This window comes from Monodon monoceros, unplaced genomic scaffold, assembly GCF_005190385.1.
Source record: "Monodon monoceros isolate NGI ecotype Baffin Bay Population unplaced genomic scaffold, NGI_Narwhal_1 Super_Scaffold_13, whole genome shotgun sequence".
NCBI lineage: Eukaryota > Metazoa > Chordata > Mammalia > Artiodactyla > Monodontidae > Monodon > Monodon monoceros.
The window spans coordinates 64,730,808-64,749,060 of NW_021703769.1; the positions used below are offsets into that span (position 1 = coordinate 64,730,808).

The 18,253-nt window shown below is 40.8% G+C and overlaps 1 protein-coding gene across 2 annotated transcripts in view; it reads right to left on the bottom strand.

The window, feature by feature from the left end:
• Positions 1 to 18,253, bottom strand: part of DNAH3 (dynein axonemal heavy chain 3) — a 196,863-nt gene that overhangs the window by 169,966 nt on the left and 8,644 nt on the right. For both annotated transcript variants that reach the window (XM_029220957.1, XM_029220958.1), the window contains 9 exons: positions 17,980 to 18,084; positions 17,203 to 17,437; positions 14,354 to 14,426; positions 13,912 to 14,086; positions 11,900 to 12,089; positions 10,237 to 10,432; positions 6,063 to 6,188; positions 4,683 to 4,878; positions 2,798 to 2,977 (listed from right to left, as the gene is read on the bottom strand). In XM_029220957.1, the coding sequence (XP_029076790.1) occupies positions 2,798 to 2,977; positions 4,683 to 4,878; positions 6,063 to 6,188; positions 10,237 to 10,432; positions 11,900 to 12,089; positions 13,912 to 14,086; positions 14,354 to 14,426; positions 17,203 to 17,437; positions 17,980 to 18,084 (1,476 nt within the window). The remainder of the gene's footprint in view (positions 1 to 2,797; positions 2,978 to 4,682; positions 4,879 to 6,062; positions 6,189 to 10,236; positions 10,433 to 11,899; positions 12,090 to 13,911; positions 14,087 to 14,353; positions 14,427 to 17,202; positions 17,438 to 17,979; positions 18,085 to 18,253) is intronic.

Consider the following 18,253-nt stretch of genomic DNA (forward strand, 5'->3'; position numbering starts at 1 on the left):
TGGGAAAAGTCTTCAATCGAAAGAACATTTTAAATGTGGCTGGTTCTCACTATGGAGAACAGTATGGAGCTTCCTTAAAAACTAAAAATATAGTTACCATACGATCCAGCGATCTCACTCCTGGGCATATACCCAGAGAAAAGTCTAATTCAAAAAGATACATGCACCCCAATGTTCATAGTAGCACTATTTATAATAGCCAAGACATGGAAGCAACCTAAATGTCCACTGACAGATGAATGTGGCCTACACACACAGACACACAGACACACAGACACACACACAATGGAATACTGCTCAGCCATAAAAAAGAATGAAATAATGCCAGCTGCAGGAACATGAATGGATCTAGAGAATATTATTCTAAGTAAAGTAAATCAGAAAGAGAGAGACAAATACCATATGATATCACTTATATGTGGAACCTAAAATATCACACAAGTGAACTTATTTATGAAATATAAACAGACTCACAGATGTAGAAAACAAACTTATGGTTACCAAAGGGCAATGGAGAGGGAGGGATAAATTTGGAATTTGGGATTAACAGATACACACTACTATGTACAAAACAGATAAACAACAAGGACCCACTGTATAGCACAGGGAACTATATTCAATATCTTGTAATACCCTATAATGGAAAAGAATCTGAAAAAGAATACATACACATATATGTATAACTGAATCATTTTGCTGTACACCTGAAACACTGTAAATCAACTATACTTCAATTAAAAAATTTTAAAAATACACCTGTAAAAAAAGGTGGCTGCTTCTCTTATGCCCCACAGAGCAGTCTGTAAAACCGAGCCAAGAACAATAGTGCTCTTTCCAGGTAATTATTGTTACTATCTGCTTATCTCCATGGCTCTCTGATCCCAGGCTTCTTGGTTTTGTCATTACCTTCAGTGCTTTCTCCTGTATACTTCTCCAACTTTGGCATTTCCCTGGCACTTTGAGTTAGAAAATTCTCCCATCAGGAGAGAGACTGACCCAAGCAACTCCATTCCATAGGGGGAATATATAATTATATATATATAATTTTACACATATATATATTTATATATCTATATAATGATTATGAAAGTAATGCATCCACTGCTAATGCTGTTTTACATTCTGCTTATTGCACTTTCAATTTTATAAAATCCTTATCTCATCCAGCTTCCTTTTATTTATGTCTCTCATTCACCTCTTTTCATTTCAGTCAGTATTACAGATCCATGTTTTTCTCAGTTTTTTGCTAAGGCAAATATTTTCTAATATTTACTTTGGTTTCCTTGAGTAACCTTCTCACAAATATGCCTTCCTTTTGCACCTTGAGTACTACTTTCAAACATCTCATGCTGACGTTTTTTCCAACTTTTAAAATTCATCTTTAACCATAAATAAGACAGGACTGATAGGGGATGGGGTACTGTCTATCTGTTGCTGTTCTTAGATATTCTTCTTAGATATTCAACCTGAGGGACTATTCTTTTAAAATGTCACTACCCAGATCAGAGATAATACAGTGTGAGGGGTTCAGGGAGGCAGACTGTGCTATGGGCATCTCTAGATGGAGAATTCAGATCTGGGGCTGCTTTTTCTCATAGTCTAGTAGAATCATCAGCATTTACTTGGGCCTAGCTTTCAAACCTGGTACAAACTGTGACCTATGACTATGTCTTCTTGGCATTACAACCCACTGAATCTACTACCAGCCCCTGCCAGGCTGTTAGCAGCAGCAGCCACATAAGCCCCGGGCTCTCCCAGCCCAGCTGCTCACAGACACTGCTGATCAACAGCAGTGAAGGGGAACTTGAGTGGTAGGTACTTTAACTGTCTCCAAGCCCCACACTTATCCTTCCAAATTACAGGGTCTTCTCTTTCATTTCCTTCCTAGGGATACTCATTGTAGGAGAGCTGCCCACGTTTCTTCCCCCTCTGAACATCCAGTTTTCCTGTTAGTTTGACTTGGTTTGGTTCAAAACCCCCAATTTAGAGTTCTCTGGTGAAATCAACTGGAACATGTGGCTTCACATGCTTCCCTACAAAGTCCAACTCTAATCATGAGCTCTTAGAACCCTCTAAGCACAGCGCTGCAAAGAGAAGAGTGCTTAAGAGCATCCAAGCATCATACATAATGCATGGGGAGGGAGGGAGAGGGAGGGATGGGGAGGGGAGAAACACCCCGCAAGTCCCTTCCCTATATGGGGCTGGACACCGGCCCTCTTGCCACACCAACCGCCCAGAGGGGGCCGAAGATGGAATGCCAAAGAGTCACACTCATGTGGGTGATCCTGCCCAGTTCTAAAAGTCTGCGAATAACTGTCTGTAATCTGATAAGTAATGTCACCCTGGAAAGGAAACTTGGAAAAGGGCTTGGGCCAGGAAGAGAAGCTTTAATCTCTCCCCTAGAAGCCTACAGTGAGTTAAACAAACAAACAAATGGAAATTCAAGAACTAAATTAGATATAGTCTTATGAAAATTCTTGGCAAAGTACACAGCAATTGATCCATCATGAATTATTAACCCAAGATGGATATGGCTTGGGACACATCTGCCCTTTTGAGGTTGGCATCATGTGGGGAACTCTACTTTCTCACAAAGTAACTCTTAGTGTCCTTGTTAATGGGATGTGTGGACATTTCTTTAAGGCCCAAATCCTCTTTCTGGGAGTCAAGTGGGTGTACTCAGGATATATCTCCCAAAGTATCAATAAAACCCTACCTTGTACAAGCAGCCATTTTAACTATATTTTATTCAATATGTGAATAAAAATACAAATGAATAATTAAGTGAATACTATACCTTGGGAATCCCCCTAGAGTTCTTAATAATTTCCAAGAAAGAGTTGTGTATTAATTCCCAGCAGTCATCAAAAGATGGATTAAAGACAATAATGGGCTCATTGACTTCAAGCTTGATCATGATCAGCTGAGGTATAAGGAACTCCATCTCTCGGTAGGGCTCCTCGAAATCATTCCCATCCTTCAGGAGACATAAGATATGGAAATTATTACAAAATGGAACCTTCTAGAATCAAGGGAGTGAATCTTACCCATTTATAGTACTACATGGGCACCAGAAAAGGAAATGAAAGGTACCATGCACTGTTCATATTTAAAATAAGGGCAAAGTATGGCTTAGCCCACCTGAGTTCACCCTCTCCCCCTTCTTCAAAGCTTTGATTCAGTACATTTACTTTGCTTGGAAATTCCTTTGTCAGTATTTCCAAATCCTCCCCATCCTTTAAAATTCAGCTCAAAATCCCCTCCCCTGGGAAGCCTCCCTGTTCCCCAGCAAGAAATAATCTTCCACTTCTGAACTTCCATATTTCCACTTCCTTATGGTATTTTATCTTTCTCTCGTGAGATTTACATGCACATCTTCTCTACACTAAACTTAAGGGCAGGATCTGTCTCTGATCCATCTGTGTCCTCCAAAGTACCCAAAATATCATTTAGTACGTCGTAGGTGCTCAATAAAAATGTGTTGACTGAATCCACAAGTATAAATAGTTTATCTGTATACCTCACATGAAGTTGCTAATTAGCATATAGTATATTTTAGACACTAAAATTGTCAACCTTCCTGCAGTAGAAATATTGGTGTGGGGATACTTCTAATTCCCAACACAGGTTAGTAACACAAAATACCTTTCATAAACTACAGTGCCTAAGGAAATTGGCACGGGGCAGCTGTAAAGTACTTGTCCGAGTAATTGATTCTAGAGATATCTAGATTGGTTTAAGGATTATTGATAAGCATCAGTTGAATGCCTGCTATGTACCAAATACCCATAAATTTCTTTCTTTAAGATATATGAAGACATTAGTTTTCCCTTTGTGTGGAATCTTAGAGTGAGACTTGTTCCCACACCTGAGCTTCTTCTGCTTAGCCAGCAGATGAGGACAATGACAGGTATAGCTCAGTCCACTGCAGAGTGCTAACAGTGCAGTCTAAATTCAACAGCATCGGTTCTACATTCTTTTGAGCAAAAGGGCAATTGTTCATTTTTACTCTATTTGTAAAAATGCTTAGAACTTAACCTTTCCTAACAGGCAATTTTAAATTTTAGAGCTCTTTTTAAGATAAAATGGCACATAATATAAAATCCAAAAGAATATTCCTTGATCTCCCAGGTTACCTAAATTTAAGGGATGCTTTGAAAACCAGGACTTAGTGTTTTAGTTTTTATCTAGACTTCACTGAAGTAGTTTCATGAAAGAAGTTATTAGGTCAATAAAGCCTTTTGTTTTTAGAGGTACCCTTTCAAAGACTGAAGAACAAAAGCCAATATCTGCAATGAACACACACAACACTCCCTAAATATCAAGCCAAAAACTGATAACAAACCGTTTTCAATGCCTTCTTTTAATAGAGAGGATGAAAAAGTGACCACTCCCTCTACTGTAGGAGGTATGCGTTCCATTTTATTCAATCTTGCTTTAAATTTTCTTAATTTCTCTAGTTCTATAGATTTTTACCAATATAGTAGGAGGTAATTATCTCAGGAAAGGTTGCTGTGTGTTTAAATAAGTCATTTTTATAAGCTAATAATCACCTGATATGTGTTCAAATCAAGAATTTTACTTTTTGGCTTGGCTTACAGCTGAGGACCTTACATGACTGAATCCTGAGTCTATCTCAGTTGATTCCACTCCAAAGGGTCTACTGCTGGTCCCCTACATACCTTGTGTATCAAGAAAAAGGAAACGAGGTCCTTCAGAGACTTAATAACCAACTCCCTGAGCTGGAGTGACATGAAGGATGCAACAGAAGCAAAATATTCCTCAATGCGACGAGAGGAGCCATAGTCACTCTTGGGAGCAAAAAGGACCCACTTCTCCTTCTGGGAGACAAAAAGCTGGGCACAGGTGGGGATCCATCTGTAAAGAAAGCAGGGCGTCTAACTAAGAATCTCTTCCAAGCTCCAAGAAGTCCTCTCAGCCACTCCCCACTCCCCACAACAAGGCAGATGGCTCCTTTCCCATTAAGCAGCTTTGCAAATTGGTACTTTCATATCCCTGGCCACTTCACCTGCCAACATCCCTTTCTGGGGAAGACAGTAATAAGATTTGGATTGAGAGGCTGTTCTCCCATTAGCAGTACCCAAATGAACAGCCCTGCTGAAAGACGAAAGTGTCTATAGTTTCTTCATTATATTCAGAGATTGGGGTAAAGGGGTATAAGGAACTGGAATGCTCTCTCCAACTTCTCTCCCTGGCGGATGTCTGTTTTCTGATTGAGACTTTATGGGGGGAAAGAGAAAGAGGAGAAAAGGAAGGAAACTTGGGAGGAGAAACTCCAGTGTGGCAGTGGCTGCTCAGAAGTTGAGAGCAGAAATCAGAAAACCGAAAGAAGAAACGGATGCCTCGTTGTTCCTTTCATCCTACTTCCCCCAATTTGTAATTCCCAGTGGGAACCACTGGCATTTGTACCCTATCACTTCTCTTTTCTGACTGCTAGAAAAGTACTACTCTAACAGTCAGAGAAGTACTGGTAATAGTCATAGTTGTAGATGTAATAATTATATTTAATAGCTACTACGTGCCAGCTATTGTATAAACATTTTCTCTGATAATAAAAACCCGTTGGTAGGTATTATCACCATCATCTCACATAAGGGAATTTCTCTGGCTCTGGACACAGTCCTGCATGCATTTGCAAAGGAAAAAAGAATTAAGTGCCTAAAAACTCCCATCCTTGGAACCCTGCAGGTATTTATCTGGGCCACCTGAACACAAGTCATTTACATGCATTGTCCTGTAACCCAGCAAGGCCTACAGGATTTCAGAGGGAGGGAATGGAAGTGGTACTGTCATCGAGGAATGGTAATGAGAGAGTTTCAAAAAGGCAGAGGAAGACGAGGAGTGAGGGTCAAAGATCAGTGTACATGAGGAGGCACAGAGGCTGTCGGGGATGGGAACATGGGAGGAAGAGAACAGAGGAAGATGTCAGTGAGAAGCCAGCAAAATCTGTGCACCCCCCAGGTTGGATACGTTTTCACTTCACAGAGTTTTTGATCTTTATGATACTGTGATACAGCCCCATTCTGCGGCCAGATACTGACTTGTTGAGAAGAATTTGGCGTGCTTCCATGCAGTGTTTCTGGACTACATCCTGATATTCGTGAGGCTGCAGAGGTAATTTTCCCGCCAGTAATTCTGCTGTTCGAACAAACCTGAGGTCTTTAAATCTGCAGAAAGAGAGGGAAAAACTTCCTAAGCTAAGTAGATGCTTTATAACAAACTTTGTATGATGGGTTCAAAGGAAATGTATTTTCATTTTTCAGTGAGAGGAGATATAAACAGATTAAAACGAATTATATCTGAAAAATCTGGGAGTCTGAGGAGGGAGTGGATAGTTCACAAGAACTCTTGCAAGGAGTAGATAAACTCAGCAGGTATTACTGAGCCTTCCTATGTGTCCTGCTCCGGGTAACCCATCTGGGGAGTGGAATTTTGACACTGACCTGGAATTTGGCTGGCTGGGAACTGGGATATCAAATGGACAAATCAAAGCTCTTTCCAACAGTGAAGACACAGAGGACAGGGCAAGCAAAGCACCACCTTCATGATCAAGTGGGTTCCACTCAATCCTCAATGTGGCCCCTGGGTGAGCTACTCAAAACAACTTGGAGGTCCACTTTGGTATGAGCCCAGAAAACCCTATAGACCTGCCCCCGACAGCTGACAGGCTCACCGAGACACCCACAGCATCCCTGGCACAGTACCTTACATAGTACGGGTACTCAATAAATATTTGTTAAATGAACACATGAATCTCTTCCTGCCCTCTCTGATGATAATCTTACCTTCTATTTCTCTCAGATTAATGGAGGTTCTGCCCTTTACCACACTCCGCAAGGCCTTTTTTAGCTTACAGGGCCACCATTTCTCTTCCTGACACCTATTCATTCATTTATTAATCAGTCTTTTAAATCATCAGTGCCTACAACTTCCCAAACTAGATCTCTGCTCACTTTCTTAGCTTGCCTCAGTTCTCGTTTCTCATTTTCATCATCCACCGTAATGACCCATTAGGCACTTTCCCTCATCCTTCTAAAATCCCGCAGTCTACATTTCTATTCCTTTTTGGTGGAGGTGGTGAACTTAGTCTTCATCTTGTCTGGCCAGTCACAAAGCACTGCTAGGGGAGAGCAGAATTTGAGGACCTCACTCTCCACACACTTTGGTATCCAACTCCAGCATGGCCCTGGTCACAACCTGATAACTATGTTACTCACCTTTAGTTCAATCCTAAAAAACTTCCCACAATGGCCAGAAAAATCTACTCTTTCTTCAGATCACGACCCTCATTCTGGCCCCTAAACCCCTCACCCTTCACTGATCACTAGGTGACCTCTTAAAATGTTTAAAGCTAAATGCTGCAGGTCATATAAGAATATTTTTCTGTAGCATTTCCTTAACAAATCTTTCTCCTTGATGATTTTTTGGTTCAGCTGACAAAAACCTCCATGATTTTGGTTCACTTTTGTGCCTTTGTTGCCTATATAATCTTCTTCAGGGAACCATGAAAAGCAAGTGATAAGAATCCTTCTTATAGTAGAAGCTATATGTTCAATAATTTGCCATCTTCACTATATGATCAAATTAAATTCACGTGTACATCCTCTTGGTACTGAACTTCTGGCAATTTTACCAGCCCTGTGACTGACTTCCTTGTTAATTTCTAGGTTAATTTATTTTTTGAGGCCATAAACATGCTTGTAGTTAAAGCAGTATCTTCATTTATTGAACAACTACTGGATGCCAAGCACTGTTCTAAGCACTTCACCCAACAACCCCATGAGGGAAGTGTTATTATAATTCTCATTTTGCATATAAAGAAACAGGGGTCCAGAAAGATTAACTTCCCCAAATCACACAGTTCATCAGGGACAGAGCAAGAACCAGAACCTAGGCTGTCTGGTTTCAGAGTCCACTCTATAAATTATTACTCTTCTATAAATTATTATTATATACTTCTGCCTCATTAAAAACTTACTTTTTTCCCCCAATGTCCTTACTAGCACCTCCAATGCCTTAGAAAACTGAATTCAGTTCAAAGAGGGAATGTGTTTATTTCTTATCATTGGCGGGCTCTGTCCTAGGTTGACCTCACCTGCAATTCCTTTTTAAAATATAGGTAAAACTAAGAATGTGAAAAAACAAGTAAGTTATCCAAGTAACGAGGCTCTCCAAAGACTAAACACATTCACAGCTATAGATCCTCCCCAAACAAAATATTTGAGCTACTGATTAAGTTCACCCAATCAAAATTACATAAACACACCGGCCTCTAATTTTTCTAATAAAAAACCCAGATGGTGGCAGCTCATCATTTCATTAGCCTGCCTTTGGTGAACTCTGGTGGCCTCATTCTCCCACCAGGATTCACACCCCTTCTTGAGGGGTTCATAAAAAAAATCAGTCTTTCTTCCTAGCAATTGATGAATGGATAAACAAAATGTGGTATAGCCATAAAATGGAATATTATTCAGCCACAGAAAGGAATGAAGTACTGAGACATGCTTCAATATGGATGAATCTTGAAAACATGATGCTAAGTGAAAGCAGCCAGACATGAAAGGCCACATATTGTATGATTCCACTTATATGAAATATCCAAAATAGGCAAATCCATGGAGACAGAACACAGATTAATATTGCCAGGGGCTGAGTGAAAGGGAGAAGAGAGGGTGACTGCTAATGGGTGCAGGGTTTCTTTCAGGGATAATGAAAATATTCCCAATATTTTCAGGAAAGTTGCACAAATCTGTGAGTATACTCAAAATTACTGTATTGTACACTTCAAAAGGGTGAATTTTAAAGTATGTGAATAACAATTTAGAAAAATGAAAGAGAAAGAAAAGTGGCCCCTGCCCCCTCTGGACTTCTACCAATACCTGTGGCAAATTTAGTCGCTGATCAATATAACTGAGACTACTGTTTGCCAACCCTGTGCTGGCCCTGAGTTACATAAAGGAATAACCTCAAAAAACTAAAAATATACATATAGAGTTGCCATATGATCTAGCAATCCCACTCCTGGGCATGCATCCAGACAAAACTATAATTTGAAAAGGTATATGCACCCCTATGTTCACAGCAGCACTATTTACAATGGCCAAGATATGGAAACAAGCTAAATGTCCACTGACAGATGAATGGATAAAGAAGATGTGGTATACACACACACACACACACACACACACACACACACACACACACACAGGAATATTACTCAGCCATAAAAAAGAATGAAATAATGCCTTTTGCAGCAACATGGATGGAACTAGAGATTATCATACTAAGTGAAGTAAGTCAGACAGAGAAAGACAAATATCAGATGACATCACTTATATGTGGAATCTAAAATATGACACAAATGAACTTATCTATGAAACAGAAACAGACTCACAGACGTAGAGAACAGACTTGTGATTGCCAAGGGGGAGGGAGAGTGGGAGAGGGACAGAGTGGGAGTTTGGGGTTAGTGGATGCAAACTATTATATGTAGAATGGATGAACAACAGGGTCCTACTATATAGCACAGGGAACTATGTTAGATAAACCTGTAATAAACCATAATGGAAAAGAATATGAAAAAGAATATATACATGTGTGACCGAATTCCTTTGCCATACAGTAGAAATTAACACAACATTGTAGATCAACTATACTTCAATAAAATAAATTTTAAAAAAGAATTTGGAAAGGAAATAAACAAAAAGACTCAAGCCCTCATACATTTCATAGGCTAGAGAGAGTCAAAGTCGTAAACATATAATTATCATTCAGTGTGATACATTTCATAATGGAGGTCTAATTAACACCTACTGGATACTTACATCAGGCACTATTCTAAGTACTTTACATGTATTAAATTATTTATCCCTCCTACCAACACTATGAAGTAGGAAGTCTTATTATCCCAAATTTAGAGATAAGGATGTTACTTATGAAGCAGCAGTTAGAGGCGGACCTGAGTAGGCTGGCTCCATGTGAGTGCTCTTAACCAGTATGCTCCAGTGCCTACAGACAGGCACTGGGTGCTGTGAAGGCACAAAGGAGGGCCACTTAGCCCTGCGTGGAGAGTTGTCACTTGCTGTTCATATTGCACTTTGGGTCTGGGATGTTTGTCATTTTACTTCAAGGGCAAGGCTACTCCCACATAAGATGATCTCTTATGTGTGGAAGCAATAAAGAAAGGGAAGAAAAGGGACAGGAAGCACTTCTTACTCTGTAAACCACAGCTGTTTCAGGCTGAGCATCATGGGGTTCACTGTGTGCAGATGGTCCTCGTTCCACTTCTTGGCATTCCTGTAGACACTGTGCCAGGGCACAGGGGCCCGGATCACTCTTTGAGGAAATGCTCGGGGGATGCTCTCGATGAAGAGTCTTTTCCTCTCCATTGGATCCATGAGGATGTAATCAACTATAACCAACAGGGCAAAAACTTGTTATTAAGCAGGGACCTTGAACACTCTGTGCTCTTAGCGTCAACACTTTAAAGGTAAATGTGCCTCTGTCCATTTACACTTGGAAATGCTCCCTCATTTACAAGGTCAGTGGTAATCTCCTGGGTATAACTAAATTGGGTCGGTTCCACTCTGTTGGTATGTGAGATATTTCAGGGAAAGAGGAATATAACTTTACAGTCTGGAGTATTTCGAATCTGGAGTTGAGTCCTGTTAGGATATCTAGCATTATGCATATCAGTGAATTAGTATTTGCTGATACCTCATTACTCATTAACTGATTTCTCACACCAAAATAGTTACATAAAAAATAAACACAATGGATGACATCAGATACCTATGAATGGAAATTTAGAGGCCAAATATTTCACGTGCTAAGGACTGGCAAAAGCCTCACAGAGGAAGTACCATTTAAGCTGGGTCATAAAGAATGAGTAGGATTTTGTCTGAAGGATAAGAAGTGTAGTTCCATGACTTTTGTATAATATACTCAAGGTGCTGTGAGTCATTCTGTGGCAGAAATAACAGGTACAAGTGGTAGAGTTCAAGGTGGTAAGACTGGAGAAGTAGGTTGAGGCTGAAATTTGAAGGGCTTTACATGTTTATCCTTATAAGTTTGGTTCTAGTCTATAGCAGACAAGGCGCCATTACACTGACACCATTAGAAGGTTAATTAAGAAATTAAAAGTAACAATTTGGTAAGTATAGCTGTGTTCCAGATAAAATGGGAAGTTGGGGAACTAATATGATCACCTCTCCCCTTTGATGTGTTTCTCACATTATTCACCATCATCAAACATTTCCCAATGACCTACTGTGTGCACAAGACATGGGGCTAAATATGAAGGGGAGGGAGGATTGATGATACATCAGCTAATGTCTAATAAGAGAGCTGAGACCCATAAGAAAGACAATGCCAGTGTTAAATAACCGTAGAGAAACAGTGGCACGGGAGAAGTTCCAAAGTGGGATGAGTTGAAAGTAGAAACAAGAAGTGCTATGAATGCAGAGGATGGATTCATCACTGAGGGTTGCAGAGATCAAAATACTTGAGGGAAGAGGCAGGTCTTGAACTAGATTTTAAATGTGAGTAGGCCCCTACTTCTTAGTTTTGCTACTTACAGCAAGTAGCACCTGAGTAGCACCTGCATCACCTGGGAGCTTGTTAGAAGTGCAGAATCTTGGGCCTCTCCCAAACTCTACTGAATCAGAATCTGCACTTTAACAAGATCTTTAGGTTAGATGCACATTAAAGTGTGGTAAGTACTGGTGTGGACATGTGTGATGGTGGCGGGGAGCATTTGGATGAAAAGTTAAACAATGTTTTTGGCATTTTCAGAGTAACCAGGGTGAAGGACTGACAGTGAGAGGAAAGAAGGTGCCCTCCACATAGGAACCCCTGTCCCATTTATGCCCAGCCTTACCAATGCTTTTCATGAGGCTACTGTAATAGTCATTTTCCTTCTCCTCCACAAGGACAGTCATCAGGGGTTCCAGGAAGGGACTTGTCAGCAGTGTGTTAGAAATCAGCTTTGAAATCCGAACCATCACTTCATCCTCCTCAGGGGCAATCATGTCTTTTTGGACTCCATTGGTCAAATAGTAATAGTATCTCTTCCGTAAACAAACCACCAACAAGAAAATGATCAAGATCAATTGGCTAACTGTGCCCACTTGCCCACATCTGTCAGCCACCAAGGGACCCTGTTCATACAGCACCTATCTCCATCCTTCACTCGCTCCTGGGCCTGTGACTTCACACTCATTGCAATACATCATTGGCGAGTATTCCCCATGACTCTGGAGGAGTCAAACAAAGCCAGAGAGATCCCAGCGTGGTATAAGGAAGGACTTGTCAAACGCCATGCAGATAGGAACAGTGGAAGGAGGACTGAGGCCAGGGATGGAGGTGGCATTATCTGGTGAGCTTTAAGAAGAGGAATGACAAGCTCCTCAAGTGGACTCAAATAATTCACCCTCCGCAACAACAATGCTCCTATACAAAGAAAGCACTTGATCCTGTGGCTTGTAGCTGTCCATGGGGAAAAACCCCCAAGCCTGAGTGAGACTTGGGAGTTAGCTCTTCTAATCCAACCATGGGACTTTTGAGTTTAGAAAAGCCACACAAACACAGGAACTGAACAAAAATGCCCAGTGGGACCAGGCGACGTTAGGAAGTTTGGTTTATTTAGGGCTTGCCTCTAAGCTGCTAGATGGCTGAGTGGCTCTGGAAATGAATAATTTCAGATGCATAAGAAGCACAAAGTATAGGAAAGGGTTTGAAATCAGATTTGACCTTCAGTGCCAATTGTCTGTGGTCAGAAGATGCTGAGCTTACATCTCTTCAACCTTAATACAGGACAAATTCCAAACTTCCCTCATTATAAGAACTGCATGGGGTGAGGAGAGAGGCTCCTGTTAAATGCAGATTCATAGGCCCCCTGTTAGGGCATTTGGGATTTGTTAACAAGCACCCCAGGTGATTCTTATTTTCAGGCAAGTTTGAGAAATGCTGTGTAGCTCCTAAGAGCACAGAGATGTCAGTATCAGCCAGACCTGGTCTAAGTTCTAGTTTTGCCTCTTACTGACTGTATAACCTTGAGCAAGTTACTTAATCAGTCCCCACCCCAATTTCCACAACTGGACAATAGGAATAACCATAGTCCCTAGGTCTTGAATGGGGTCAAGCATCTAGAGGGTTTAGCATGGAATTTTGCTAATAGCACATGCTCAGTTACTATGGGTTTTTATTATTAATCATTTTACTATACACTATAAATTCGCAAGCTATTTGTTCTTTTAAGACAGGGGTTGGAAGCTCAAAATTCTACCTGGGACCAAGCAGGTAATGTTACTAACTGAAAGTTGGCTGTACATAAGAAAATAATAAGGAATTGTGGAGACTGACAAACCAGAGAATGTATTTCTCATCTAAAGGAAGTGGCTACTGTTCTGCTTCAAATATTTTAATTTTTTCAAGAGAGGTTAGAAATCTAGCTTATGTGAGATTTCCTTTATTTTCAAAACACATCTATAGGCCAAATTCAGCTTATGGTAGGGTTGCCGGACAAAATGCAGGATGCACTGGGATATACTTATACTAAAATATTATTCATTGTTTATCTGAAATTCAAATTTAACTGGTGTCTTGTTTTTTGTTTTATTTTTGTTTTTCAAAATCTGGCAACCCCAGCCTATGGGTCACCATTCTGCAACCTACATTCTACGAGGACCCAAAGGCACGGATTTCTAAGACTTACTAGAGCAGAGAATTCAGGCATGCACACCTTCATTCAGTAGTCTGTCATGGGGTCTGGGCTTCAGTATTTTTAAAACATTCCCTAGGTGACTCTGCTGTTTTTCTCCAGTTTAGAATCACTGAGATGCCAAGAGTAATACTTAGCAAATTGAGAGAAAGGAGGCAATAAGAATGTACCTCCAAGTCTGATTCAGTTGGTTTGGTTTCTTGACTTTCTATTTCCATCTCCTGCTGTAACATCACATCAATCTGTTCTTCTGGACTCATTGGTCTGCTTCCTGGGAGGGTCAAAGATGTCACCACCTCCGTCCTCATAGGTAAGGAGGTTGAGGTGCTGCAGGCCAACCTCGTCCTGAAAAGTAGACACAAGCTCAGTCCTTGGTTCCATGGAACACCTCATAGGTTTGTTAGCATTGGTTTTGCTTAGTTGGCTAATTTATTTTTATTTAGGGCCTCAAAAAATTGGATTAAGAGGACTGTTGGGGAAAAAAAACATGAGTAACTAGGTATCCAGGAATGCTTTAAAGTCAAGAAGCAGAGCATGGCTTTCAAGAGACCACAGCCTTCTTCGGTTCAGCCCAGTGTCCTGCAATCCCCTGTGCCCATAGGGACACCTTACCCAGTGAGATCCTCTTTGTCTTTGGGGGAGAACTTCATTTTCTTCTTGTTAGGCTCTGATGAGCTTTTATTTGCTAGAACAGTAGAGAAGAAAGACATCAGTGATGAGCAGTGGCCTTGGGCGGTCCTCTGTCCACAGGGATGCCAGTCTCAGGGTAGCGCCAGGAGAACACTAAGCGGGGTGGACTTGGTGTGGTGGGATGACGCAGGTGATGTGGGCCCTGTACCACTAATTACCTGTGTGACCCTGAAGAAGTGACCATCACTCCAAGCCTCAGCTTCCCCAACTGTGAAATGGGGATGACATACCTTCTGTTATCCCATACATTGGACAAGTATTAATAATTGCTCAATTCACTCCCCAATCCTATATGCTCTATTTCCTAAACATCAGGTGTATTACTGCTTAATATTTTTCTTTAAATAGATTCAGACTTTTAAATCTAATATATTTATTTTAAAGGAAATATTATGATTATCACAAGTAGAAAAACCAGTATCATTTGCAATACATATAATTATTGCAAATAGAAAAACCGATGTCATTTGTAATAAACAGAAGGTATTGCAATAAATATCATTTGTGATAAATAAATTCAACAAGTAATATAAAACTCTACTATTAAACTTTAACTGGATACTTGCTTAAGATTCTAGCCTAAGGAAACTAACATGTCATAGAGACATGTTAAAGACATACTAATATGAATTTGACATTTTGAGGGAATCAGAGGATTGAAGACTCTTGGTTAAGATGTATTTTGAGTTCATACTTTAATTTCCTCAACCTACTCCAAATATAACAATAATAGAAAAAATATTCTTTAAAATTAAAAAGACAGTGCATTGTTCGAAAAGATGCTCTTCTGTGTGGACTAAAAATAAACACATTGTGAACTAAAAGTCTTAAACTTGGCTTCTGGCTCCAGAAGCAGGCAGAAGTAGTTAGGTGTTTGATACTTGGGGGGAATAACAGAACCCAAAACATACCATGATTGTGGGGACTGCAGGTAGGCTCACAGCATGAAGCCAGGGCTGCCCTACCCAAGACACGCCGAAAAGACAGCAACACTGTCATGCAGATAAAGCACTTGTTATCCTCAATTCACATGGTGGCCACAGAGAGCAAAGAAAGGCTGGTAATATCTAGGCCAAGCCTAACATTGCCTCAGGGACCAGATCTACAATCCCCAAACATCACCTTAGGACGGGAGTCCTAAGCCACCAATATAAGATCTGGTACTAATTTGGGGTCCAAGATGCCAGATGAAGGCATAAGGGAAAAAGGCAAGATTTTAAAAGGTATGTCAAAAGAATACACTGTTTGAGTACATTTATATGTGAGAGCAACCAAAACTAACCTATGGTGACAGAAATCAGAAAGTGGTTACCCTGGGGTGGGATGGTGTTGGGTAGAGGAAGGAACTGATGGGAAAGGAGCACAAGGGAACTTTCTCTAGTGATGGAAATACCCTATATCTTATTTGGGTGGTGGCTATATGGTGTAAACAATTGTCAAAACTCATTGAACTGAACACTTAAGATCTGTGCATTTTATTGGATGTGAATCATACCTCAACCAATGGGGAATGCATGTAGCAAGAAAGGGAAAAACTCTCAATATAAGTCTGCAAACTAAAATCCCATAACACATGAGAAAAACCAATACTAAGAAAGATAGCAAATAAACTCAAAAATTGAGGGACATATTTACAAAATGGAAATGATACAGCAATACTAATAATTCTCTAAAATAAATGTTTAAGATCCTCCAAGTGATTGATATTGGAAGGGCTATGTCCATGAGAATAGAATAATAAATTGGCAAGTGTGGTCCTCATAAATAGAACCAATTAGGAAATCTGAAAATAAAAAGATACTGTCATTAAAACAAAACCCATTCATTAGACACGTTAAACTCAAGACTGAACATAGTTGAAGAGCAAATTAGTGAGCTGGAAGATATACTTGAGGAATTCACCGAGACACAGCAGAGAGGATAAAGAAAAACATGATAATGAGTTTGAGACAGCAGGCAGATTGAAAGTCTCCAACACACCTCTAACAAGAACTACTAAAGGATATCCTTAAGCAGATATAGGTGTACCCAGTGGGACTAAACAAATTAATACATATAAAGTACTGTGGTAAGCAGCTTCCAAGATGGTCCCCAAGGATCCTCACTTCTTGGAATCATGCCCTTGTGTAATCCTCTTAAGTGTGGGCGGGACCTACCAACTCACTTCTAACAAAGAGAAAATGGCAAAAGTGATAGGATGTCACTTGCAAATTTAAGTTCCAAAAAGACGGTGGTTTCTATCTTGCTGGCTCTCTTCTCTCTCTTGCTCTCTCCCTCGTTCCCTCTAAGGGAAGCCAGAAGTCATATTTGTGAACTGCACTATGGATAGGCCCATATGGTAAGAAACTGATGTTTATGGCCAGCAGGCAGTGGAGGATGTGAGTGAGATTGGAAGAGGATCCTTCCCTAGTTGCCTTTCGATGACTGTGGCCCTGGCTGACACCTTGATTGTACACTTGTGAGAGATTCTGAGCCAGTTAAGCCATGCCCAGATTCCTGACAGAAACTGTAAGATAACAAATGGTAGTTGTTTTAAACTATTAAGTTTGGGGGCAACTTGTTATGCAGCAATCAACAAGAAGCACATGGAGCAGTGCTTGGTGTATGGTAAATGTCATGCTAGCCATTACAATCATTCCCATTTTAGAGACGAGGAGACTGAGGCTCCATGAGGTTACCCAAAGTAAGCTGCAGCAAAAGGTGGAGCCAGGACTAAAACCCAGGATTAGAAATCTCACTCCAAAGCCCTATTCTGAGTGGGTATGGCACACAGCCAGAAATACCTAATGGCAGCCCCTGAACAATCTTCTCCCTGGGGACACTGATGGTGACGGGCTGGTAGACCTTCGGCAGGTCCTTCAGCTTCAGGTCCCGGGCCATCAAGGAGTAGTTGTTGGCAATGGAGTTGCTGGGTCCATAGTGGTGGTGCTGCTCTTTGAAGGGTGCAGCCAGGGTCCATGATGTGCGTTGCATCAAGGGTGGGTAAAAGCTGTGCGACATGACTGTCTACAAGGGAAGAAATGCAGAGTGACACATGATGAGGGACATCACTCAGGGGGCCTGGGCTCCTTAGGGCCAGGCTCCACTCACACTGAGACTCATGGCATCCCACATGCCTTACACGGTGGCTCTACCTTCTGCACACTGAGTGCAAATACTTTCGGAATGGACACCAACTGTACTTCTCTGACCATTGTGAGCATGATTTCTGATGACAAGGATGACAGCTTGCTTTCAATATTCAGTAAATTTGTGATCAGATAATTTACATCTACTGTCTTTATTGCTATGGACGTGGCTATAAGGTAGAAATAACTGTTCTCATTTTACAGCTGAATATGGAGAAGTTCAGAGAGTTTAAATAATGCAGCAGGTAAGTGAGAAGGCCAGATTCTAACTCACCTTTGTGTTACTGCATAGCTTTCTCCCATGGTGCTGTAGCCTCTTCCAGTGGCAAAAATGACCAAGGCCTCTAATGCCACTTGTCAAGTCTGACTGTTTGCCCCCAAACTAGTACCAGCAGAAGAGTAGCAGCCAGGTGAACATACCTGATAGAGTTCAGATGGTTCCTCGTTAGCAGAAGCAGGCAGAGGAGGCAACTCTGGCCGCATCTGGGAGTGGCTCATGTGATGTATCGAGTCACTTTTGTGGATCTGTGGGAAACAGACACAAAGCCACTCTTCAGGAATTAGGAAAGATTTCCAAGCTTCTGAGGTTGATAAGGAGTAAAAAGGTCCTCAGGAAAGGTTTTAGGCACAAAGTTCTGCCCTTCTCACCCCTATCCACTGTGTAAGTTTCATTTCTTAATTGTTAATGTCTCTC